This window comes from Crassostrea angulata, chromosome 3 (assembly GCF_025612915.1).
Source record: "Crassostrea angulata isolate pt1a10 chromosome 3, ASM2561291v2, whole genome shotgun sequence".
In the NCBI taxonomy this organism is placed as follows: Eukaryota; Metazoa; Mollusca; class Bivalvia; order Ostreida; family Ostreidae; genus Magallana; species Magallana angulata.
In genome coordinates, this window is record NC_069113.1 from 56,237,408 (window position 1) to 56,263,921 (window position 26,514).

The 26,514-nt window shown below is 33.4% G+C and overlaps 2 protein-coding genes across 2 annotated transcripts in view; one reads left to right on the forward strand and one right to left on the reverse strand.

Annotated features, from left to right (window-relative positions):
- Positions 1-4,579: 4,579 nt before the first annotated feature.
- LOC128175324 (ubiquitin-like modifier-activating enzyme 6) overlaps positions 4,580-26,514 on the reverse strand; it is a 31,747-nt gene continuing 9,812 nt past the window's right edge. Inside the window, exons 16-36 of the mRNA XM_052840858.1 lie at positions 21,147-21,225; positions 18,712-18,789; positions 18,240-18,317; positions 17,631-17,679; positions 17,312-17,341; positions 16,885-16,990; positions 16,418-16,523; positions 15,997-16,086; positions 15,364-15,444; positions 14,722-14,850; positions 14,529-14,580; positions 14,018-14,081; positions 13,834-13,903; positions 13,570-13,641; positions 13,189-13,309; positions 11,550-11,629; positions 7,199-7,312; positions 5,916-6,043; positions 5,451-5,538; positions 5,205-5,299; positions 4,580-5,039 (exon numbers count right to left, since the gene is read on the reverse strand). Coding sequence (XP_052696818.1) covers positions 4,919-5,039; positions 5,205-5,299; positions 5,451-5,538; positions 5,916-6,043; positions 7,199-7,312; positions 11,550-11,629; positions 13,189-13,309; positions 13,570-13,641; positions 13,834-13,903; positions 14,018-14,081; positions 14,529-14,580; positions 14,722-14,850; positions 15,364-15,444; positions 15,997-16,086; positions 16,418-16,523; positions 16,885-16,990; positions 17,312-17,341; positions 17,631-17,679; positions 18,240-18,317; positions 18,712-18,789; positions 21,147-21,225 — 1,831 coding nt within the window. The 3' untranslated portion in view covers positions 4,580-4,918. The remainder of the gene's footprint in view (positions 5,040-5,204; positions 5,300-5,450; positions 5,539-5,915; positions 6,044-7,198; positions 7,313-11,549; positions 11,630-13,188; positions 13,310-13,569; positions 13,642-13,833; positions 13,904-14,017; positions 14,082-14,528; positions 14,581-14,721; positions 14,851-15,363; positions 15,445-15,996; positions 16,087-16,417; positions 16,524-16,884; positions 16,991-17,311; positions 17,342-17,630; positions 17,680-18,239; positions 18,318-18,711; positions 18,790-21,146; positions 21,226-26,514) is intronic.
- On the forward strand, positions 16,409-26,509 carry LOC128175325 (uncharacterized). Its single transcript, XM_052840859.1, has 2 exons — positions 16,409-16,537; positions 24,223-26,509. Exon 2 carries the CDS (start codon positions 24,224-24,226, stop codon positions 26,234-26,236), a length of 2,013 nt encoding a protein of 670 aa, XP_052696819.1. The 5' UTR covers positions 16,409-16,537; position 24,223; the 3' UTR covers positions 26,237-26,509.

The window sequence follows — 26,514 nt, forward strand, 5'->3', positions numbered from 1 at the left end:
AGCGCTCTCGACTGAAATTAAACAAGTATTCCTTTTAAAGGAATGATCGGCAATAATGATATATAGATAGCTAGAAGCAATCACCATGATCAGTTTGATGTAAAATAATTTAAAAAATACTGTATTTTAACAAAATATAGAATATTTTGAATCTGTACACCATAATTTCATCATTATAAACCGTCAACAAACTTAATTTTGAAAGAAATTTGGGGAAAGCCGTTCGTAAACGTCTTCTCTAGTTTTATATTTTTAACGTAATTATTAAATGTTAATGTATCTTCTTTTTCTTCTTCAGAATAGTGAGTAGGGCTCTTCAAAGAGCATTAACAAGTATACAAAGAAAAAGTTGTATTAAAATGATTTAATGCGACTGAAAAACATTGAATGCCATCATAACTTGCTATTGAGGTCGCACTATAACGTAACCTTGTTTATAAATCAAGCCGTCTTCCTAGTTACTATTATGCAACATCAATAGATCGAGGTCAGTTCATGTAGCATCGTCTTATGATTGAGGTCAGTTCATCGAGGTCAACTGCATTACTGAATGATTCTTCCGATCGAAATTCTTACGCGTGAGACAAAATGTGCATTCTTGAATTAATAGGTCGAACTGTATTTTATGTATGTTTGCATCTCTTAAGGTAAATGAATTGAAATAAAACTGAGTAAAATGTTATATAAATACTAAAGCAAAGCTTCAAGTTTTTATAAGAACTACTTATGCAAGCGGAATGTGTGCGCACGTGGAAGCATTAGCCGGATGCCTCATATGGACACAACAGTGATCGGCCGATGCCGATCACAAAAATTAAAAATTCAGAGTTTTTGGATAGTCTAAAGTGTGAGATCTAATTAGCACATCATTTGTGCATGCATGTGCAAAGAGAAAATTTGACTAGCTGCACAATGATTGAATCAAATTTATTTCTGCTCAGTAAATTGGACCCAATTCTCCGTAATTTTGTGTATGGCTTCTCCTAGTTTATGTTCACACTGCTGATTTTTCTTTACTTTTAAAAACGGAACTTTGGCATTTGAATTGAGGAAAATCAAAGAAATTAACATATTTTGCATCAAAATTATGGGAGCAAAGTGCAGATTAAATTTTGGAAAAAAACTTTAATAGTTGTAAGTGGAACGGGCCCAATTTTGGTCCTACATGTATGCTGGCTATAGAAAATCACTGGCAAAAAACCCAATCAAGCGGTTTATGAAAAAGCGTAAACTGTTTCAAACCATTTTATATCGTATAAAACAAATAAATATTGAATTCATTGCTTATAATTTTTTTTTTACTCTTAGATACTGTAGATAATCAAAGTACTGAAGTACTGAAAGCCGGGCTCTTTTGGTGTCATTATGCATATTGTGTAGTAAAGACTGAAACATCTCTCTCTCTCTCTCTCTCTCTCTCTCTCTCTCTCTCTCTCATGCTCTTAATGTCGGCAAAGCGTCAAAGAGCGACGAAATGTTGTAAGCGGCTTTAAACAAAAATATGTCTCTCTAGTAGAAAAAAAATTAACAGTTGCTGCTTTGAATTTGCAAGAAGCGGTATATTTTCAATTCCCATTTCTTCAACGCAAAGTAGTTCTTGGAAATTCATGCGCATTGTATGTGTCCAAAATGCATAGTCTTGTTTTTAAAACACGTTATTGATAAGAAAACTAAACAAAAATAAAACAAAATGCCAACACTTTTGACAAAACTTGGCTCTCATTGTTACTATTTAGTATAGCGGAAGCTTTTACTTTTACGCTGTTTGGTTTTTTGTTTACTTTGCTATTTATAGTAACAATGGCGATTTGCCTGCCTAAAGCCAGGACTCTGCTTTCAGCAGAGCCCGGCTAAAAACGGTCAATTGACGTTCAAAATGAAGTAAAATTTTACAAAATTCAAACGTAACGCCATGTATAATTGTTTTAGCTAATCAGAAAGCACGCTACAACCAGAATTAAATTATTAACAGTTTAAAGCATTGATTGTTAACAAATCTATGTGAATTGAAAAAATACATTACAGTCTGAACGTTTATTTTTGATGCAATAGCTATATGTCAAGGTCTAATGCAGGGTACTGGCACTGTACCAGTTCTCTGCTAAACTTTAACGGGTTTTTTTCGTATTTCCTTGTTTCTTGGTATATTTGGATAAAATTTGACATACTTTAAATGGCGATTTCCTTGTTTGTCCATCTGTTATATTGTATATCATTATTAAGAAATTAAAACATCTTGTTTTTGTGCTTTTTAGCACGCCCCGAATTTGCCATGTTTTACGGTTTACTGTACCAGTTATCGGCTTTGCGATAATAACATAGTAAAATCCCTGTACATGTTGATTTCATACTCTGCATAATGTAATTTGAGTTATGTCCCTTTTTGGGTCAGACTTAAGGTAATAGGGGTTAAATGATACATAAACACAACTCATAAAATTGTTCGTTTGTTATCATACGGTAATAAACAAAATCGTAGACTGTTCAAATACACAATATTGTGCAATCAGGCGTTCAACTGCACCATGAATGTCTCAGAGTTTAATGAATTCCCTTTGTTTCTACATGTGATATGTATTAAAATTATGGCAAATCAAAGAAGGTATATAATAACATATCACAAAGATGCCATATTCTAGTTTTCACTTATTACGTCACTTTCCCACTGCTGAAAGTGCAAAGATGTAAACCAGCGGTAAACAATGATCGTTCAAGCTCATGGTTAAATCATATTCAAAAAAGTTTTCAAGCAAACTTACTTTTTTTTATTCGAAACAGGCGACTGAATTAAACAATCTCGGATAGTCGCGAGCTATAAACCCGAACTCTCAGTTTAGCCGATAACTGGTCTTAGCCAATAATTGGTACGGTACCAGTATTTGCGAGTGGTAAAATGCATATGTAAGTAATAAACAACGATTAACCTAGTGAACATGGCTAACGCGCATCATGGAATATGCCAGCAGAGGAGTTGCTATTCACAACGCCATGTTCACTAAATAGCGTTGTTTATTTCTTAAATAAAACTGTATTACAGTGACAATATATAAATAGTGCCTGTTTGGGAGGATAACAGTTGAAATTGTTTCAACTGTTATCCTTCCAAACAGGCACTATTTATTTTGTTATACTGAATGTCTTAATTTTTAAGAAATTTTACTGCTTTTATATAGGAATAACATGAATTCTACAGCGAACCGTACGCGCATAATTTTCGCGCATGTAACATTTTTTTAATGTTACCCGTTGCTAAGTGCGTTGCTAACGCTGAGGGTAATAGAAAATATTATTAACTGCGTCTTAACCAATCAGATTTCAGTATTTAACATGAAAGTATAACAATGAAAAATGGCATTCAATATTGTACAATTGTTAGGCGTCTTGATGTTGTACTTATCTAGGTGAAAATAAGACACATGAGTTTAAATTGGTCAAATTTATACAATTAACAGTATATTTTATAGTTCTAAAATAACAACGCTGTTGTTTTTAAGGTGACAGAATATAAACAGTATATTGCATTTAGATAGTTACAACATATATATATCTCCATCTAATAGGGGGGAGGAGGAGGAGGGGGTAATAAGAGACATTTACCCCTGACCGAAAAATGAATCATTAAAGTCATTAAAAGAATGTTTGAAATAATTTGTAATAGATCTTTTACTTTACCTACAGTTGCTGTTCATTATATTTTATTCAAACTATCAAGGAAAATATATGCGATATCTCTACATGCATCGCAAGTTTATGTACATGATCTAAAAATATCTTATTAACTGCATATGTGTGGTAGATGCTATGTTTTTGAATACTTATTAATTTTAGAATTCAACTATTTTTTTATTTCTCTGAATGGCCATTGGATATTGATGTTCCCAGGCCTTGCAGATATCAGATGCAAAACATTTCTCCCATCCTCCAGTTTCATTTTTTTTTGTTATTACTTAATGACTTTAAAACAAAATAAGTTAAATTAATTTTATTGCAGAAAACAATAACAAACCCCAACGCGGATTTTAAAGAGAAGAAATTCATTTACTTACATTGTTTATGTTCTCCATAAAACTATTACTAAGATTAATGTTTCTGAATAAATGCTAAATATAAAAAGCCAATATAAAATATCCATATAATTTTAATTCGTACCATTAATTTTCCATTTTGTTTGTTACAAGATCGTTCTCATTTAAAAATACACTGTACCGATCAATGACTGTGAAGTAATGCAGTTCAACAATAAATTACAAAACTTGATCTACATTTAAGTAACTAAAGATATTATAGCAATAATAAAATTTATCACTCATATTTAAAACGTAATCATTACAGTTTGAAATGGTTTCTGAATCAGACTTCAGGAGTATTATAGAACAGAGGGCGATTTCTGTCTCCATTACTTAATCTTTGATAGTCTCTTTCAGCTGAGGACAGGCAGTTCTCTCAAACTTGTAAACAAGCAGCACAGTGCAAGGAAGCATATTAAGTTACATTTAATGTCTATATCAAAATTCCTTTTATATGCCTGAATTAAAAAAAGTCAAAACCGAGAAGGAACATTGATTAAGACTAGAACCAATCACCCATCAACCTTATCATTTCAATACACTGACAATTATTGTAAATTATATATGTGTATAACAGACGGCAATGTAGGTAAACAAAATATGAAAACCTCATCAATTATCAAGATAAATGTACATCTATTCTTCCTATATATAGACAGTTCTCTCTCTCTCTCTCTCTCTCTCTCTCTCTCTGCTGAATACAGATATACATGTATTTCATTCACAGCTAACATTTTTTTCACAAACAAAACATATGAATAACATATATATTGTCATCCAGTTTATAAAACCATATATAAATAAAGAAGTCCTGTAATAGCACTAGAAGATGGTCCTATAATCAGCCGTCGTTAAACCCCGAAGTAATACCGAACGGGCGGACAGGCAATGTCGTCGTCCTCATTTCCTTCTAAATTAATGATCAGGTCCATATACAGCTGTCCTGAAGAAGGTTTTAACAACTTCACCATTCTACAACAAAAAGCATCATTAGTGATTACTATTGTAAATGTATAACAAATGTTGGTAATTGCGATGTTATAATTCTCATGATTTAATACAACACAGCTGAATAATTGAATTAAGTACTCGTGTAAACTAAGGAATCTACATGTATAGTACTTGTTCTATACTCACTGTTGTGGCAGACGTTTTTTGTGGCCTGGCATAAACGGTACATACACCATCTTCACTCCGTGACTGACCATTGTGACCTCTAACCCGTATTTATCCTGGAGGTTGGAAAAATAATTATCTATTATCAATAAATCAATTATCATCAAAACCTTTGATTTATTACAAAACTACGGTACTTTTTGAGATTTACTGTCTTTGAAAAAATTCTCATTCTGAATCTCCATCACTTCAAGAGATATTAACTACCTTAAAGTATTGAAGGAATTGCTGGAGTGTAAAATCGGCTGTTCCGTGAACCTCCCACCGGTCCCACATGGTTGTTGTCAGTCCCTCTCTGAAATTCAATTTGTTATGTTTTATGAAATATAATGTTTTCATTGAAGGATTATTTTAAATAGGATTCATTGTCAACTGTAATAAATACACAAACCAGAGACAAGGAAATAATTAAAGTACATTGTAATAATAAAGACATTTCATTATTTGCCTCCAGTGCAATTTTTAAAAACCAGATCATCAGCATATACTGGTCTGCAATAGACATTTTTTTTCAATTCTTAATCACTTTTTGTGGCCCAAGATATTTCAAAATTACGTTCAATTCTTGTTGGAATCTGATAAATATACAGTAAAACATTTAAAAAATAGATTACATGTATAACTTTCCATAATGAAAAGGTATACATCATTCTAGCAGTGTAACATAGTTACTTTATCACAGTTTTCTCCACCGGTCCTGGCTCAGACAGTACAATTACTGGAAGAGCAAGGTTAAGGAAGGCATTCTTATACACCTCCAGGGGTAATTTGTCCAACAGCTTAATCAGCTCTATGGTGACCTGAAGCAAAAAGAGATAAATTCTGTAACTAGACAACATTGATATGGTGACCAGGATGAAAACAATATCAGAGAATTTTGCTTTGACCTTGACCTATCACATAAAAATTTTCCAGGTTGCATAGAACTTGTAATTCAATTTCCCTTTCATTACCCATTACATACAGGCATTTTTGTTCAATCTGAGCAAGATCAAGCAAATGGGAAATTATCTACTGTCTAAAACTGATTATAAATAGATCCCCTATGACCTTCACATTGACTTGGTTTAAGGTCACTGTATGCCAGTGACCAAAAAGCTGTGTCAGTAAAGTATTAGCCAAATAGGGCTAAGTGGAGAGCATATATGTGCTCTTAAAAAAGGATTCTTGTGTGATCTGATATGACTTTGACACATCATTCAACGTCACTGCATACTCTCTAATCAAAGGCACCAGGTTGGTGAAGTATGAGCCAGACTGGAGCAAAGGGAGAAAAGACATGCTGCTGACAAGGATTGTTCATATCATTCTGCTATAACCTTCACATTTGACCTTAAAAATTGGTTCAAAGTCATTACACACCCTTTACTGAAAAGCTCTGTATATAAGAAATACGAACCAAATAGGGCTAAGTGGAAAGTATATATGCTCTGAATAAAGGATCTTTGAGTGGTCCAATATGACCTTCCTCCTTGATCTACAAATTTCAATCATGGTCACTGCACACCCTTTGACCATAGACACTCTGTGAGTGAAGTATGAGCCAGATTGGACAAAGAGGAGAGAAGATATGCCCCAGATGAAGATATCGCATATAATGACATTAAACTTAGACCTAGAAAACATGGTTTTAGGTCACTGCACAACCTTTACCCAAAGGTACTTTGTGGGTGAAGCATGAGCCAGATTGGGCCAAGGGGGGAGAATATTTGCTCCGGATGAACAAATGGACAGAAGGATGGAAAGATAGAATGATGGATAGACAGACTAATTGCTATATAATGCTGCAAGAGGGAAGCCCTTAGGCTAATGAACATTTCAGTTTATTTAGCTCTATGGTTACCTGAAGCAAATAACATGTTTCATAAAAATTCATTTTAATTTGGTTTTTTCCTCAATAGACAAACTGACATTTTGATGATATCTTACTGCGGTCACATGACAGAAATACTGACCAATCCACTGACAGTCGCCGTGGTAGTGGCTATGGCAGGAACAATTCTACCAGCTATTCTCTTGGCTTGCAGTCTATCAATGCTCTCAATGTTGTACATAGCTCCTCGTAAGTTCTACAATTAAAGTCAATGATGTAGTTATATGTGTGTAATGGTATACATGTACACATATTTACATTATTCAATCAATCCTGACTCTACCTAATACAGGGAATATCTGATTAAAAAATGAAATTAATGAAATCAAGTAACAAATTGAAACTAGAGCAAAGCTCGTTGCAAAGCAACGAGTGGGTCTTCCGTTAATGTCGGAAGTAAAGCTGGAAGTTCCTGTAAGAAGAAGAGTTCTAAGACCAACTAAGAGAGTGAATAAAAAAAAAATTCGAATAATTCTTGGCACGACTTAACAAAATCCGAATGATTTCAAGAACAAACCTTTTCGATTTCAAGAATGACTTAGCAAATACAAATCCGAATGTGCAAAAGTACGAATTAATAATTTTCTAATAATTTTAGGTACGAGTTAATTTAACTCTGAACATAAAACTATTTTCTTAACCAAGAATGTGGAATCAAAATTTCCGGAAAAATCACTTTTTAAACCCCTATTTCTCTGTCTAGCATCGTCCGATTTTTGAACGGATTTCAGTTTTGAATTAAGAATAATAAGCTCTTAATTTCTGTTTTAATGATTATTAACAAATTATCGCTTAAAAAATAAGTTATAATGCAAAGACTTTGTAGCCATCTTGGCCCCTAATTTGAGAGGTCAGCCTATTTTTCTTGATATCAAATGAAAGGTCTTGTAAATATATACATATTTTGTTCAACAAGTATTCACGAATTGTTAACCGTTCTAAAGATATGCGAACAACTGTGTTTTAGGGGCCGACCCTTAAACTCCTTACCAAGGCCACCAACAAAATATTTTTAGATCCCATATCGTTAAGAACATTATTTTGAGCAACTTTTCTTTTACAATGCTTTTCAAAATATTTCTCCTTTTCTAGATATTAATGATCAAATTTTTAGACATATGGCCCCTTGAAACCCCTAATTACGTATCATATGACTTAGGTATTTTACGGTATAGATAAACAGATATACAATGAACATTTTTGGTTCTATTATTGATAACAAATTATTTTTTAGTAAAGAGTTATTATAAAAAGACTTTAGAGCCCTCTTGGCCCCTTATTTGAGGGGCCAGCTTTTTTTCTTGATATCAAATAAAAGGTCTTGTAAATATAAACACATTTTGTTCAACAAGTGTTCAGAAATTGTTGACCATTCTAAAGATATCTGAACAAATGTGTTTTAGGGGCCGACCCTTAAAATCCTTACTGGGGCCACCAATAAAAATTATTAAAGTGGCATATTGTTAAGAACATTATTCTTAGCATTTTTTGTTCTATAATGCTTATCAAAATATTTCTCCTTTTCTAGAATCAAAATTTCCGGAAAAATCACTTTTTAAACCCCTATTTCTCTGTCTTGCATCGTACTAAAGATACTAAAGATCAAAGTTTTGACCTTCTGGCCCCATGGAACCCCTAATTACGTAACATATTACTTACGCATGGTACTGGTTAGATAAACATATGTACAATGAACATTTTTGGTTCTATAATTGATAACAAATTATTTTTCAGTAAAGAGTTATTGCAAAAAGACTTTAGAGCCCTTTTGGCCCCTTATTTGAGGGGCCAGCCCCTTTTTCTTGATATCAAGTTATAGGTTTTGCAAATATAAACATCTTTTGCATTACATGTTTTAACAAAATATATGTACATCAAAAGTTATTCCAGAAAATGTTCTAAAATTTGTGGAAAATTTTAGTTCTAATTTTCAGGTTCGGGCGAGCTTCAATGCCTTGAGCAATTTTCATTAATGGAAGCATTGGGGTACATCTACAGACATTCATCTACAATCCCTGAAAGTTTCAAGCTTCTGTCTTGATTAGTTTCGGAGGAGATGCGTGGACAAAATGACCCTTAAAAATTTATAAAATTGTCAATATCTGAAACCGGAAGTGACGTTATCAATTAAAAATTTAAAATGTGTAGCGCCGGTGATGCTCTATTAGTCCTGAAAATTTCGTGGAAATCAGTTGAATAGTTTATGAGATATAAGCCACCAAAAAAGTCAGAGGAAGAATAATAATAACTTGAGCAAAGCTCGTTGCAAAGCAACGAGTGGGTCTTCCGGTAATGTCGAAAGTAAAGCTAGAAGTTCCTGTAAGAAGCAGGGTTCTTAAACAAAAAAACATAAGAAACTAAGACCAAAAAAATCGAATTATTCTTGGTACGAGTTAACAAAATCCGAATGATGCCAAGTACGAATATAACAAACCTTATCGATTTCAAGAACGACTTAGCAAATACAAATCCAAATCTGTAAAAGTACGATTTAACAATTATCGAATAATTTTAGGTACGAGTTAATTTAACTCTGAACATAAAACTATTTTCTTAACCAAGAATGTGGAATCAAAATTTCCGGAAAAATCAATTTTTAAACCCCTATATCTCTGTATTGCATCGTCCGATTTTAGAACGGATTTCAGTTTTGAATTATGAATAATAAGCTCGTATTTTCTGCTTTATGATTAATAACTAATAATCGCTAAAAAATAAGTTATTATGAAAATTACTTTGTAGCCCTTTTGGCTCTTTATTTGAGGGGCTGGCCCCTTTTTCTTGATATCAAATGAAAGGCCTCGAAAAACAAACATATTTTTTTTCAACAAGTATTCACGAATTGCTAACCGTTCTAGAGATATCCGAACAACTCTGTTTTAGGGGCCCACCCTTTAACTCTTTACTGGGGCCACCAACAAAATTTTTTTAGATTTCATATCATTAATAACATTATTTTGAGCAACTTTTGTTCTACAATACTTTTCAAAATATTTCTCTTTTTCTAGATATTAATGATTCTGAGTATGGTACTGTATAGATAAACAGCTGTACAATAAACATATGCTTCTATAATTGATAATAAATTATTTTTCAGAAAAGAGTTATTTTAAAAAGACTTTAGAGCCCTCTTGGCCCCTAATTTGAGGGGCCAACCCTTATTTCTTGATATCAAATAAAAGGTCTTGTAAATATAAACACATTTTGTTCAACAAGTGTTCGGAAATTGTTGACCGTTCTAAAGATATCTGAACAAATGTGTTTTAGGGGCCGACCCTTAAAATCCTTACTGGGGCCACCAACAAAAATTATTTAGGTAGCATATTGTTAAAAACATTATTCTAAGCATTTTTAGTTCTACAATGCTTATCAAAATATTTCTCCTTTTCTAGATATTAAAGATCAAAATTTTGGACTTCTGGCCCCTTGAAACCCATAATTACGTAACATATGACTTAGGTATGGTACTTTGTAGATAAACAGATGTACAATGAACACTTTTGGTTCTATGACCGATTACAAATTATTTTTCAGTAAAGAGTTATTGCAAAAATACTTTTGAGCCCTTTTGGTCCCTAATTTGAGGGGCCATCCCCTTTTTCTTGAAATCAAACAAAAGTCCTAGTTAAACTAAACAACTTTTGCATTACATGTCTTAACAAAATATTTACACATTAAAAGCTAGGGCCGAAAATGTGCGAAAATTTCGTTAAAAAAATTGGTGCCAATTTTTGACCTCGGGCGAGCTTCGCCGCCTTGCGCATTTTTCAAAATATCAAATAAATAGGATCATCTACAGACATTCATCTACTATTCCTGAAATTTTCACGTTTCTATCGCAATTCGTTTTTTAGAAGTTACGTGGACAAAATGGTCCTTAAAAATTCACTTAATCCTCAAAATCTCGAACCGGAAGTGACGTCATTAGCCAGAAATTTTATAATAATAAGAACTTTTGATGCTCCACATGTCCTGTAAATTTCATGCAAATCGGTCAAGTAGTTCACGAGAAATAGCGTTCGAAAAAAGTCAGAAAAAAAATAAAAAATAAAATAATAATAAGGAAAAGAAACAATAGAATAACAAGAGGGTCTTCCGTCGGAAACGGAAGACCCTAATGAAAAAGAATCCGAAGAAAAACAAGAGGGTCTTCCGTTGAAAACGGAAGACCCTAATTCTGATGGCTCTGTATACATCAAAAACTAAGTTGCACATCATTCATAACTCTGATCTTTAAACGCATAATGATAATCACAAGTCACAAATGTATTAAAGGAATTACATTTTCATTAAAACAAATTTTAATTTCACAAGCAAAATTTTGTAATAAACAAAATTAATACATAAAAACGATGTGTTATCATAGCAACTGATTACATAAATGTCATGAAAAGAATAAAAAAAATTATGTTTGCTGTTGATTTGACACTGACCGCTGCTGTAGATATAAAGTCTATGTGACCATTGGTGTCATCATCTTTCTCAAACTCGACGGGATTCATTGGACTCAGCACTGAAATTATACACAGGAACTTAATGATTCATTGGACTCGGCAATGAAAGTATACACAGGAACTTAATGATTCATTGGACTCAGCACTGAAATTATACACAGGAACTTAATGATTCATTATACTCAGCACTGAAATTATACAAGGAACTTAATGATTCATTGGACTCGGCACTGAAATTATACACAGGAACTTAATGATTCATTGGACTCGGCACTGAAATTATACACAGGAACTTAATGATTCATTGAACTCGGCACTGAAATTATACAAGGAACTTAATGATTCATTGGACTCGGCACTGAAATTATACACAGGAACTTAATGATTCATTGGACTCGACACTGAAATTATACAAGGAACTTAATGATTCATTGGACTCGGCACTGAAATTATACACAGGAACTTAATGATTCATTGGACTCGGCACTGAAATTATACACAGGAACTTAATGATTCATTGGACTCGGCACTGAAAGTATACACAGGAACTTAATGATTCATTGGACCTCGGCACTGAAATTATACACAGGAACTTAATGATTCATTGGACTCGGCACTGAAATTATACACAGGAACTTAATGATTCATTGGACTCGGCACTGAAATTATACACAGGAACTTAATGATTCATTGGACTCGACACTGAAATTATACACAGGAACTTAATGATTCATTGGACTCAGCACTGAAATTATACACAGGAACTTAATGATTCATTGGACTCGGCACTGAAATTATACACAGGAACTTAATGATTCATTGAACTCGGCACTGAAATTATACACAGGAACTTAATGATTCATTGGACTCGGCACTGAAAGTATACACAGGAACTTAATGATTCATTGGACTCGGCACTGAAATTATACACAGGAACTTAATGATTCATTGGACTCGGCCCTGAAATTATACACAGGAACTTAATGATTCATTGGACTCGGCCCTGAAATTATACAAGGAACTTAATGATTCATTGGACTCGGCACTGAAATTATACACAGGAACTTAATGATTCATTGGACTCGGCACTGAAATTATACACAGGAACTTAATGATTCATTGGACTCAGCACTGAAATTATACACAGGAACTTAATGATTCATTGGACTCAGCACTGAAATTATACACAGGAACTTAATGATTCATTGGACTCGGCACTGAAATTATACACAGGAACTTAATGATTCATTGGACTCGGCACTGAAATTATACACAGGAACTTAATGATTCATTGGACTCAGCACTGAAATTATACACAGGAACTTAATGATTCATTGGACTCGGCACTGAAATTATACAAGGAACTTAATGATTCATTGGACTCAGCACTGAAATTATACACAGGAACTTAATGATTCATTGGACTCGGCACTGAAATTATACACAGGAACTTAATGATTCATTGGACTCAGCACTGAAATTATACACAGGAACTTCATTAGACAATGGTATCTAATCTTAATAATTACAATCATGTACATGTACTCATATAGCATAAGAGATTCTTGAATAAGAATGATAATATCTTTTTCATCAAGTGACATAGAGACAAACTGACCGTGTGTGACCTTGTCCTCATTAAGTGACGCCTGCAGGCGATTAGCGGCGTCCAGTAAATCATCCCCACTTCCTGTTGTGTCGTCCATTGGTTTAGAGACAGATTCATCGGTCAGAATTCTCTATAACAGAAAAAAAACTACCTTCTAAAAAATTCTGTCTTAAAAATTCAACAAACATATCAACTTTTATTTTACACCAGACAAAAAATAATTATGATAGAATATCATATATATATATTTATCTTACAGATTATAATTATCTAATTTCTTATGTTCTATACGACAATCTTTTAATATAATCAGTGATTAGTAACTTATTAATAATAAGTCCTGTCAAATGAATTGGTATAACAGAACAACAGTAGGTTGACAGAACTTGCTTTATTTGTTGGTCGGTAGTCAGGAATGTCCATGCTTTCTATGACTGAGTTTATAGTTGTAATTGATGTATCCTATAACACACAAAATCATAATTAAAGACAAGCCATTACAGTAATCTATTGATTCTTTTTTCTTATTTACACAACGATTTACACAAGTGAAGGCAGTAGAGGTCTCTTCACACATTTGAAAATCAAAATCACTTTTTAATTTAAGAATAATTCAATTTTTTTTCCAATGAGGCTCTCTAAAAAAAACCTCACCTCGGAGCTGACTGGAATGTTGAAGACTCCAGCATAAAGTCGAGCTGTGCTTACAACAAACTGGAAATGTCTGGAATTGAAAACATTGCCACAATAAAGGGTTTGTTTGTTTTTATTGTCAAGCACCAAGTCACAATGTTTAAAATAGGGAGAGCATTATATATCAATATGAAATTCGACTTACACAGGGTTTTGAATGTTGAATTCCTGAGGAATCGGAGGCCGCTTGGGAGATTGCCAAAATAGAGCTGAAAACAAATATAACAATGCATAAAAGAAGTGAAGATGCATGCATAATTTTCAGGAATGTAGAACAAAATATGGTAATACAACATTGGCTTTTATTCTGTGGTATACAAGCACAGATGAAATGAATAGATTCTGATCATTTTCTTTCGCCTATTTCGTAGGAATGTGACTGTTTCTGTTTCAAAATATTGTTGTATGATTTCAGCGATTGATGCTTCTATTCTTAATCTTCAAAAAGTACATCTTTAAATTTGTATACTAAGATAAGTCACATTAGTTGATGCCCAGTAAAAATTGATTCCCCTAATGAAGTAACATTTCATTCTTTAATTAATAAATGTACAAATGCAACTAATGATAAGTTTGACATTAATTAAAGGGACATCATGTGTTGATTTCAAACTTATTTTGACCTCATCATTCACTTAATTAAAATGGAATCTTACAGCCATCTTGCATCTTTGTGTCCAGAGGAAACACATGAAGGAGATGTTTTGCCTGAAAACCCAAAAAATTGAGAATTGGTCAATTTAATTAAGTTAAAGTAACGATTTCCATTTTGAATTTCATTAATTTTTTTAATTTGAATTTCCTATTTGAATTGATAGAGAAATGAAATCTATTTCATAAATACAATACCTTGTGGTTAAAGTATTTCTGAAACTTGAGGCGAGCTAGCTGTACACATTGGCACCAGGTGGCCCTCCTGTTGGCAGCCATTTTGCTAACCTGGACAGCGCCATCTAGTGATTGTCCATTCTTCAATTTCTAAATATATATATTAAATAATATCAAAATATTACACTAATAAATACAAATACCGGTACAAAGAGTGTGAACAAATTTTTGCAAAAATGACTTACATATCATTAACTTTTTGGGGAAATGTGGACTTATTTTCATTTAGTTTTGCTGAAACTAATGCATATGGCAGTAATACGCATGAAATTTAATGTCAAACAAACATTAAAATCAGTTAAGTTGGTGCATACTTGTTGCTGAACAATTATAGAATCTCTAAAATTATAACAAAAAAATTGTTTTATTGCTAAAATCATAAATTTTTTTTTTTTACAGAATTGCTAAAATAACAGAGAAAAGATAGACATACCCAGATCGCTCACAATTCTGAAAACTAATATCTGCCTAAATAACCAGCTCTGTGGACTGTACATGTAATAACTATTTGAAAACTTTTATATGTTAACTAATTAAAAACTAAGCCAAAACATATAATCAAAATATATTTATAAAGTAAAGTTACAATTTTTTTACACATACTTGAATAACTTCAGTCACTTGTCCATTCTGTTTCCAAAATTTATTGAACAAGTCCGGCTTCACGGCAAAGGAGCTCTCAAACTGAAATACAGGGGTAAAAAATACAGTATTTATTTTAAAAAGTTCAACATTTTTCAAAATAGTATTCAGTGAATAAACATCCACAAAGTATTCTTCCCTATATTTCTTAAGAAATAAATTTTATAGATAATTTTGTTGCCATAACAATGGTGTTTTATTTTTATCCTGTTATAATGAGTTCAAATGAGCCAATAGCATGGCATGTTTAATTATTAAAAGTCAATATATGCATTGTATAGTTTGAACTTTGATAAAACAATGTTAGTATAGTTTTACTTACTTTAAATGAACATTTAAGAGAGATGTATATATACACAATGAATTACTTCATTATCTATGCAGAAAAAACATTACCCTGAATCCCGATTGCTGAATGTTAATCAATTAAATAATTGTATCTTCACAGGGAAAATGAAACAAGAAAGCTTTAAATGTCATTTCATCTTTTTAGAAAGGCAGAAAAGCTGATTAGCCATTCTAGAGTGGATGCATTATTTGTATCAGATTACCATAACTCAGGGTGTATATTGGTCATGGGTGTTTCATTGGTACCTTGTCTCGCGCCCACTGTATGCAGTGTTCAATATTAGCAGGAAATGACTTCAAGGTGCAGTAGGGAACACTCTCGTCACTCGGGTCACTCTGTTCAACGAAACCAGGAAAAGCTGTTTATAAACTATAGCTAATCCTATAGTTTAAACTTTTGATTAAACCAAGCATAAATTTCCTGTTACTTTTTTAAACAAAGAGGATTATTCTGTTAAATTAAAAAACCCAGGAAAAACAATAAGTTTATTACTGCTCATCCTACTTTTTTATTTTTGGAAAACGTGTTGTAGATTTCCTGATCATTCTCTTCAACGAAACCAATAAAAACTATTTCTGAACTATAAACTGTCTCATTGTTTGAAATGCTTGAACAGAGAATGTATTGATTTTTATGATAAACTAGAAATTAATACGTGTAGATAACCTGACTGCTGTAGGACTCGGTGAGATGAGGTATGATGACCTGTACGTGACCTTTAGTTCCCAGGGTTCCACTCTCCAACAACGCTCTTTGATTGGTCACACACCGACTACATGTACACCAGTAAGTATGTTAATAAGGGAGAAGTAAACCTTATATATTCAAACCTTAAATTATGCCTTACAGACAATGTGAATGCAAAATAGACAAATGACAATAATCATTACTAAAAGCATTACAGATGAAAGCTGATTAGCTAGATATTTACAACTGTGTATTTGATATGAAAAGAGATGTATTACATGTATAATTTTGGTCTGGGTTCACATTATTTTTATTCATTAAATTTACATGCTGAGTATGTTTTTTTCTAAATTTGAATGAACGAAACAAAGGTTGCCCTTAAAATCAAATAATAACTTTAAATTTGGTAAATGTATGTAGTTACAGCCAATACGCTTTATATTCACCTGTCCACATAGCGTCGAGCCTCGATATTGTCAAGGGCATTCACCACAACATCCTGGTTCTCAAAGAAGGCGTCGTTATAAAACCTGTCTTCTGTCTGTGGACACACTAAAAACCAAACAACAAATCATGGTGCCTTGTTCTTTTATTTTGTCACATTCATACGAATTGAAACAGAAAATGTTTTTTGAAAAAAGGAGAAAAACCCTAATGTTATAACATTCACTAGGTCCGGTGTAGGCTTCATAGAATGGCAACACAATATGTTAGGACTACTAACTTAAATAACATAAAGCATATGTTTATACAGGTACTTAGTGTAAACTGACAGTAATAAACATTAGGTCTATCAACTTATTTAATGAATACACACATAATTATAAAGCATTATGTTAAGGTATAAACTGACAGTAATAAGTTTACTTGTACCTTTCTGTTGTTGTGCCTCTATATTCAGCTCTACAAGTAAAAACATGTAACATTTTAAAATCCATCGAAATGATAGTTGCTATTAAGCCATACACTTGTCTATTTTTATTCTAGCGTTAATTACATTGTTCAGAGAGGAACAACGTGATTACTTCTAGTTATAAAACCTGAGTTGTATATCATCATGAATATCATGTCTCGGCTTTTAACTGAATTTGTTGAATTGTTAGTAGAGGGTTTCTTGTATGTACATACCAGTAGATATGGTTTTATTTCTACCTTTCACACCTGAATGATAATCATTATGATATATATTTACCTGGATTTATCTGCAGAACAGCAACAGCTGCAGTGGTACTTTTGGGTTTCTAAAACAGAGAAAAACACTCCATTTCTTAACACTTACATATGTAATTTAGTACAAAGTAACAAATTTAAAGACATCTGACTTCTTCAGTAGCTAGGTTCTTAAGCTGTAAAGTTTCTTCTCATGCCCCTGATATAGTAAAACAGTAAATATTGATACATGTACAACCAAGGAAGGAATTTAATAAGGGGCTTCAGCGGGCAAATTTCTAATTTCATAATTGAAAAAATTTAATTTTAGAAATATTTCTAAAAAAGCCTCTTAAAATGATCTTTACTTCAAAATAACTGAAAGCTGGGTTTGGTTTTTCTGTAAACATGGTAAAAATCTTCAACTGTAATCTTGGGAATGTAGCTGCAATAAGCGACGGAACGTTTACTCTAAATTCCTAAATAATAATGGCCAGGTTAATATTGTTTCTTAATAAAGGAAAAAAAAATTCATCCTTCAAAAATGTTTCCTTTTATCGGGCATTAAGAGACAAACTAAATAGGGCATTGAGACATAAAAAGATGAACAACAATAAACTAAACTTTCTGCCATGGTAATTTCAAACTGTACCTGTATATCAGAAGGTCTGAAAAGAAACTGACGGTTGAGGTTGGATTTTTCAATCAGATCGTTGTCTGTAATGGTTATCTACAACGACCAAATATTATACATAAACACGTAAAAAACAACATTGTATACACATGCTAACAGACAAAACACAAGTTCTTCAGTCTATTTTTAGAAATAAAGGCCCACAGGCCTCATGACTCACTGCAGATTTTCTTTCTAAATTTGCATTTAATCTTTTTTATTTACCGTCAGAATACTAAAAGTCATTATTCGATTCTGTTAAACTGTTAACGCCCACTGGACACTGGACAGAAAACACTTGCAATAGGTCACCACAGTGACTATAAGGTGAAATGGAATTGGTCAATTTAACTGAGAGAGACTTTAAATCAATTAAAACTATCAAATCTGAATTCTGATGTAACTTTTGTCATGCAATCAATATCTTATGATCTATTTTTAGAATACTTACACATCCTCTGTCTTTCTGGCCTATCCCCAGCAGAGCGTAATTCTTCAACATTTCACACCCAATAGCACCGCATCCCACCTACAAAATAATAACATGGTTCATTCACTACTTGAAACATTTTATAACCTCAACTCCTACAAAAAAAATGGGCTTTATGTAAAAATGGGACATGCCAATCACATCTTAAAAAATCTACTGATAGTAAAATCTCAATGTATCAATACAACGATAGTATTCTCAATGAATCAATCCAACGATAGTATTCTCAATGAATCAATCCAACGATAGTATTCTCAATGAATCAATCCAACGATAGTACTCTCAATGAATCAATCCAACGATAGTACTCAATGATTCAACACAATGATAGTATTCTCAATGTATCAAAACAACGATAGTACTCTCAATGAATCAATACAACCATAGTATTCTCAATGAATCAATCCAACGATAGTACTCTCAATGAATCAATCCAACGATAGTACTCTCAATGAATCAATCCAACGATAGTACTCTCAATGAATCAATCCAACGATAGTACTCTCAATGAATCAATCCAACGATAGTATTCTCAATGAATCAATCCAACGATAGTATTCTCAATGAATCAATCCAACGATAGAACTCTCAATGAATCAATACAACGATAGTATTCTCAATGAATCAATCCAACGATAGTATTCTCAATGAATCAATCCAACGATAGTACTCTCAATGAATCAATCCAACGATACTATTCTCCATGAATCAATCCAACGATAGTATTCTCAATGAATCAATACAATGATAGTACTCTCAATGAATCAATCCAACGATAGTACTCTCAATGAATCAAACCAACGACAGTGTTCTCAATGAATCAATACAATGATAGTACTCTCAATGAATCAATCCAACGATAGTACTCTCAATGAATCAAACCAACGACAGTACTCTCAATGAATCAATACAACGATAGTACAATCAATGAATCAATCCAACGATAGTATTCTCAATGAATCAATCCAACGATAGTATTCTCAATGAATCAATCCAACGATAGTACTCTCAATGAATCAATACAATGATAGTACTCTCAATGAATCAATCCAACGATAGTATTCTCAATGAATCATTACAACGATAGTACTCTCAATGAATCAATACAACGATAGTACTCTCAATGAATCATTACAACGATAGTATTCTCAATGATTCAACACAATGATAGTATTCTCAATGAATTAATACAACGATATCATTTCAATGAATCAATACAATTTAATTGATCTATGATTTTTATCTGTTAATATTTTAAAAAGTTCATGAAAAGTACTCTGACAAATAAGGAGGTTCCGAGTTCTTGAACATTATTGAGGTTATGTATATTTTCTGTACTGTCGCTACCTATATATCCCGCATGAGTTGGCAAAGAAAGAATTTTATTGTTTAATTATGTACCAATTTGTTTATTCCTCTACTCATACATAGAGTGTAAATTGTTTAATATAATTACGAGGGTTGTTCGGATATTATTAAGACATTTACTCTTATTTCCTTTGGGGAAAAAGATAAATCGTTCAAATTTCACCTGAAAGTAAACCAGGATACCTTTTATCAACATGAAAATTCTGAAGTTTATGACATCATTCATTTATTTTTGGTAAGCCAATAAACTTTCTTTTTATTTCAAAATTGCAACAGTTACGTTATATATTCTCTCCATCATTGATTTTTTTGTGAAAAAATTCGAGTTATTTCTTCCAAAAAGTCAACTTACTGTGAAATATCTCTTAGACTCATTCTGTACATATATTAGACCTGTAGAATTCAGTTTGTGTATAAAAATACTTGATTTTTGGCCCCTTTGTTTTAATTTTAGTAAAGCAATCAATAAATAAACCACAATTAACTGAAGATTTTGACCCCTTTTCATCATATAGTTTTTGTTTAAGCAAATTTATGGTCTTCTCTCAAGATTCCCACCAATTTGATGTATATTTGCTGAACAGTTTGAATCTTGATGTCAAAATTCAATAAACCGTCGTATTCAGATTTCTATTCTTGGTACGTTTTTTTAACTATCTCTGTATTTCAAATCGTATACAAGTGAAACTTGCACAAAAGTTAGTCACAATAAATAGCAAAATAAATCTGATTTCTTTTATCATAGGTCTACTAACACTTAAAATGTAGATGTTTAAATTTGTTCAAGTCCAAGTTTGGGCCTGCGACAAGTACCCCAACCATTGATCAACTTGTTTTTATACAGTTGTAAACAAATTATTGTTTTGTAATATTACTTATTACTAAGAAAGGGAAATATTTGTGATGTCTCAATAATTTCCAAACAACCCTCGTATTTGTTATATGCTCAATGTTATGAGAACAACAATTAAAGAGATAAAAATAACCAGTTCAAACTGATGATAGTTTTTGTAACCTGGAAATTTTACCATGAAAAGTCTCAGCTTGGCCAACTCTTCACATTTCCTCTGTCCCAAACAGATTCTTTGAGCATCATATCTGTCATGTCTGAAAGCATATCAAATTAATGTTGTTAGAACCTACAGTGGATAGAGACTTAATTCTGCGAGCGTCTGGTTACCAAGGCAAAAATAGAAGAGGTTTTTGGAAATACTTATTTTCTCAGTGTGAATTCACTTCAGACAAATGAGATAAGAGTTAAGTTGCTGCTTATATATATCTTTTAGTAATAACTAGTCTAATAGATATACAAATAAAGGAGAAAACAAATGTTGGACCAGGATTTTACCAAGAGCCTTGAATATCTATTTAACGGTCTTTGTTTTATAGAACAATAACAAAGATGTCTGTATAAATAAGGTTCGTTATGATAAATTTATTTGTGACACAGTTCACATAAGCCCAGAAATATCATTAAACAATAATATTAAGTTATTTTAGCAGGAGATGACTCTTAAAATATACATGCATGTACATGTATTGCATTTCTCCCAAAATAAGTCATAAAAATAATTATAACTCAGATAAAAATATTCGGAAACACTTTCTCACCATTCTATGGGAATAAGATCATGACACTGAATGCTTGGCGAGATAATATACAGAATGAAATTGACCTCTGACTCAGAAAATATGAAGTTCAGGGCTGCGTTCAAGATCGTAGCAGCTAGCCTAGCCACTAGGCCGTAAATATCTTGGTCTATTGAAGAGACCGCTAGGTAAGCCGCTAGGTCTCAGATTCGAAGTTGGAAATATTCAACTAAAGACTAATAACATCGACATAATTTGTTTATTTCCAGCAAAAATATACATGTTAAAATTCATAATAACTTAAGGGATGAACAAAATATCACTAAGTAAATAGATTTCATATTTGTTACAAAGTGGTAGCTAAGGTGGCCATCTTGAATTTGATGCTAAACATAAAATATTTAAGCTACGAATATTTACGTAGCTGCTAGGCTAGCTTACCGTTCAACCACGTAGCCCTACGTAACAGCTACGATCTTGAACGCAGCCCTGGTCCGCATTTCAATTGTAAGTCAATATATAAACATACGTCTGCTCTGGTCAATTTCCAGACGAAGATTGGCAAATTTTGAAGGTAAAACACATAAAACAATATATACAAAACAACCAAATTCAACCTGACACAAACAACCAATGAAAACCAAGTTCACAACAAGAGATGTTAGTGAAACACTTATGCCCCCCTCCCTGGGAAACTTCCACAAAGAAAATGAATGTAAACTGCAAATAACTTAAATTTTCTACGTCAAAGAGCCATAATTCTGTCAAAATATGGCTCGATCATACCCAATATGGAACTTGACCTAGATATTATCATGATATATCTGTATACCAAATTTCATTTCAATATATTCATCCTCTGCAAACAAAATGAGCAGAATCTGCAAATAACTGGAATTTTTCTGCGTCCAATGGCCATAACTCTGTCAAAAATGGCTCTATTGCACCCAATATCAGGGCTGCGTTCATAGTAGCTAGCTTAGCCGCTAGACCGTGTATATCTAGGTCAATTGAACGTACCTCTAGGTTAGCCGCTAGGTCTCAGATTTGAAGTTGGAAATATTCAACTAAAGACTAATTCCATCGACATAGCTTACCGTTCAACCACAGAGCCCTACGTAACAGCTATGATCTTGAACGCAGCCCTGTTCCGCATTTCAATTGTAAGTCAATATATAAACATATGTCTGCTGTGGTCAATGTCCAGACAAAGATTGGTTAACTTTGAAGGTAAAACACATAAAACAATATATACAAAACAACCAAATTCAACCTGACACAAACAACCAATGAAAACCAAGTTCACAACAAGAGATGTTTGTGAAACACTTATGCCCCCTCCCTGGGAAACTTCCACAAAGAAAATGAATAGTAAACTGCAAATAACTTGAATTTTTCTACTTCCAAGGGCCATAACTCTGTCACAATATGGCTCGATCATATCTAAAATCAAACTTGACCTAGATATTATCATGATAAACCTGTATACCAAATTTCATTTCAGTATGTTCATCCTATGCAAACAAAATGAGCGGAAACTGCAAATAACTCGAATTTTTCTACGTCCAAGGGCCATAACTCTGTCGAAAATGGCTCTTTTGTACCCAATATCGAACGTTATCTAAATATTATCATGATAAACTTGTATACCAAACCTCATTTCAATATGTTAATCCTCTGCAAAGAAAATGAGCGGAAACTGCACATAACTGGAACTTTTCTTCCTCCAAGGGCCATAACTGTGTCAAAAATGACTCGATCGTACCCAATATCAAACTTGCCCTAGATATTATCATGATAAACCTGTATACCAAATTTCATTTCAAAATGTTCATCCTCTGCAAACAAAATGAGCGGAAACTGCAAATAACTGGAATTTGTCTATGCCCAAGGGCCATAACTCTGTCGAAAATGGCTCGATCGTACACAATATCGAACTTGACCTATATATTATCATGACAAACCTGTATACCAAATTTCCTTTCAATATGTTCATCCTCTGCGAAGAAAATGAACGGAAACTGTTGGTGGATTAGTTGACCGACCGACAGACAGCAGCAAAGCAATATGCCCTCCCTTCTTCGAAGGGGGAATAAATATCAACTGGCCAACTCACGATCAAGCACTAGCTGCCCTTAGGATATATTTTCAGGTGTATGAATTAAGAGTGGATCTAAATTTACTATGTGTATACTGATTTAGATGTATTTTAATTACAATAACTTTATTTATTTATAAATCAACAATTTTTATACTCTTACATCTATCAGAGTGTTTCAAAATGACACAAGAAAAGTAACTGTTGTGAATCCATGTTCTATTTTTAGCACCTTAGAGTTTTATTTTTGAAATGCACTCTAAAATTAACTCATAGACGTAATTAAATTATTTTATTACAGTCATGTATATTAAATTTTGTTTCTTTACCATGTTCAGTTGTAACAAAAATCACTCTAGATATTGGTGTACTTAGTATTCACACCTGACTTGACTTCAGACATTTTTAAATTACAGAATGGCTCTTCAGGAAATGTCTGAGTCAGTGTATGTGGGGATGTGTCACAAGATAGGGACCCCACAAAAGGTGACCTCCAGGAGAGATATAGTGGATATGAAGGAGCTGTTCAACAATCAAAATGGTGTGGGGGGATCAATGAGGAGTGGAAGTATGAGAGAAGGATTTAGATTTAGTGATTCAGATGTAGACACTATGTTCTGGCCAACTAACCTCCGAGTGATCTGGGACTTCTCTCAGTCTGAGTATTACAACATACACAGACGGACACTGATTCTCTGTGACAGTTCTGAGAGTCCAGCAGGATTTACGTTACTTTGGTTACCATTGGAAAGAGCTGGACAGATAGTGTTGTCATCGTGTGTGAGGATGAATGGGAGACTCTATATATCAAGTTCTAAATTCAGAGAGAACATGTGTGAATCAATCGATCCTAATAGCAGGATACATGGACCATGTAGCAGTGGAACAAGAGGTCCAAAAGAAGTTTCACTAGAATACGATGATGCTTTTTGTTTTGCCAGTGATTTTTGGCCCCCCTCTGCCTCCTCATGGATAGACAGATGTCACTCATGGCCCCCACCTCATGTTGTCAATGACATAGTTAGAAATGAATGTCACTTTGTAGCAATAGGACACAAACTAGGAAATCATGAAGATAAAGAATGGAGAATTTCTTTCTCTCAGGCAGAGTACAAACTTGTGTGTTCAATGAATCATACACAGTTCTTAACTTATGGTTTGTTAAAATTGTTCTTAAAGGAAATAATTAACAATGCATTAGGAGATGAAGATAAACTACTGTGTTCCTACCACATGAAAACAGCTGTTTTTTGGGCCATTCAACAAAACACATTACCTCAGTGGTGTCCACAAAATCTCCTGGCCGGTTTCTGGGTCTGCTTCAAACTTCTCCTTAAATGGGTGTATGAAGGAATTAGTCCAAACTTTTTCATTCCAGAAAACAACATGTTTCTGAGCAAAATCCATGGCCAAGCACAAACAAGTTTATTCAGCCGACTGTATGGGTTGTATGAGAAGGGTATAGCATTGCTGCTACACAGTCCCTCCATCAGGTCCTCTATCATTGATGTCCTCTGTAATCCCAGACTCACGGTGTGTACTGATGAACACACTCTGATCTCTGAGGCTGAGTTTGATGTAGAATTATTTAGTGAAATACGTAGTAAAGATTCACTACACACATCAGACCTACAGCTCTGTATGAAGTACCTACACACAGTAGAACAGTTAATAGGTTCTCCCCTGTCACAGTATCAAGTTGTAAGTTTACAGAAACATACAGCCACCATCCTTCAGTACACTGCTTTTATATTACACAACATGTGCACAAACACAGGTGTCAACAAACAGGTGTATATTGCAGACAAAATGTCCTGTCACATGCTGAAATTAGCAGCCAAGTTTGGGTGTGTTTCTGACATGTTGTACATTGCCATGTATTATTACAAGACACTCAGATACAGGGAAGCTTTATCTGTTATAGAGATGACAAAGGTCAAGTTAGCACAGCCATATCTGATGTATAATAGACATGTAGACAGAGAGAGGTATACTGAGGCTGTAGGGGGACATTCCTGGTCTACAAAGATGAGACAGGCTGTAGCTATGGCTATCAGCCTTCACAATGAAATATGTTATATTAACGAACTTATACCAGAACAACAGTCTAGTAGACAAAACGGAGGGCCTGCATGGTATATTCCTCCCCATGTACTGTTACACATGTTAGAGTTTTTAAGTTCTAGACATGTTGACACAATGAGAGCACAAACAGCTCTAGATGATCTACAAGTCCTAGTCCACCATGATCAGGGACTGTATGTAAATTATTTAGAGAGAGATATCTCCTTGGAGATCCTGGGGATCTGTCAACAGATCACAGGGAACCTCCAGGCTGCCCTGTACTCATACCAACAGTCACTCAGACAATATCCATGGAATAAAATACAAACTGCTACCACACAGAGAATCCATGAGTTACAATTTTAAGTTCAGTTAAAAATAAAATTAAATCCAGGTGTATATGTACCAGGTATTTACATGAAAGTTTTTAATAGGATCATACAGCTATAAAATTTTGCAAAGAAATACAAGTTCTTTGAGAAGCTTAAACATTTCTGCACAGTGACTAGGAACACTTTCATTGAAATCTTGCACAGTAGTTAGGTCACATGATGTGTGTACTGATGATGGTGAGATCACTACAATGGATATACACACGACATCTTTGTTTTATTTTGAGGATAACCTAGCTGTTGTTTCACTAA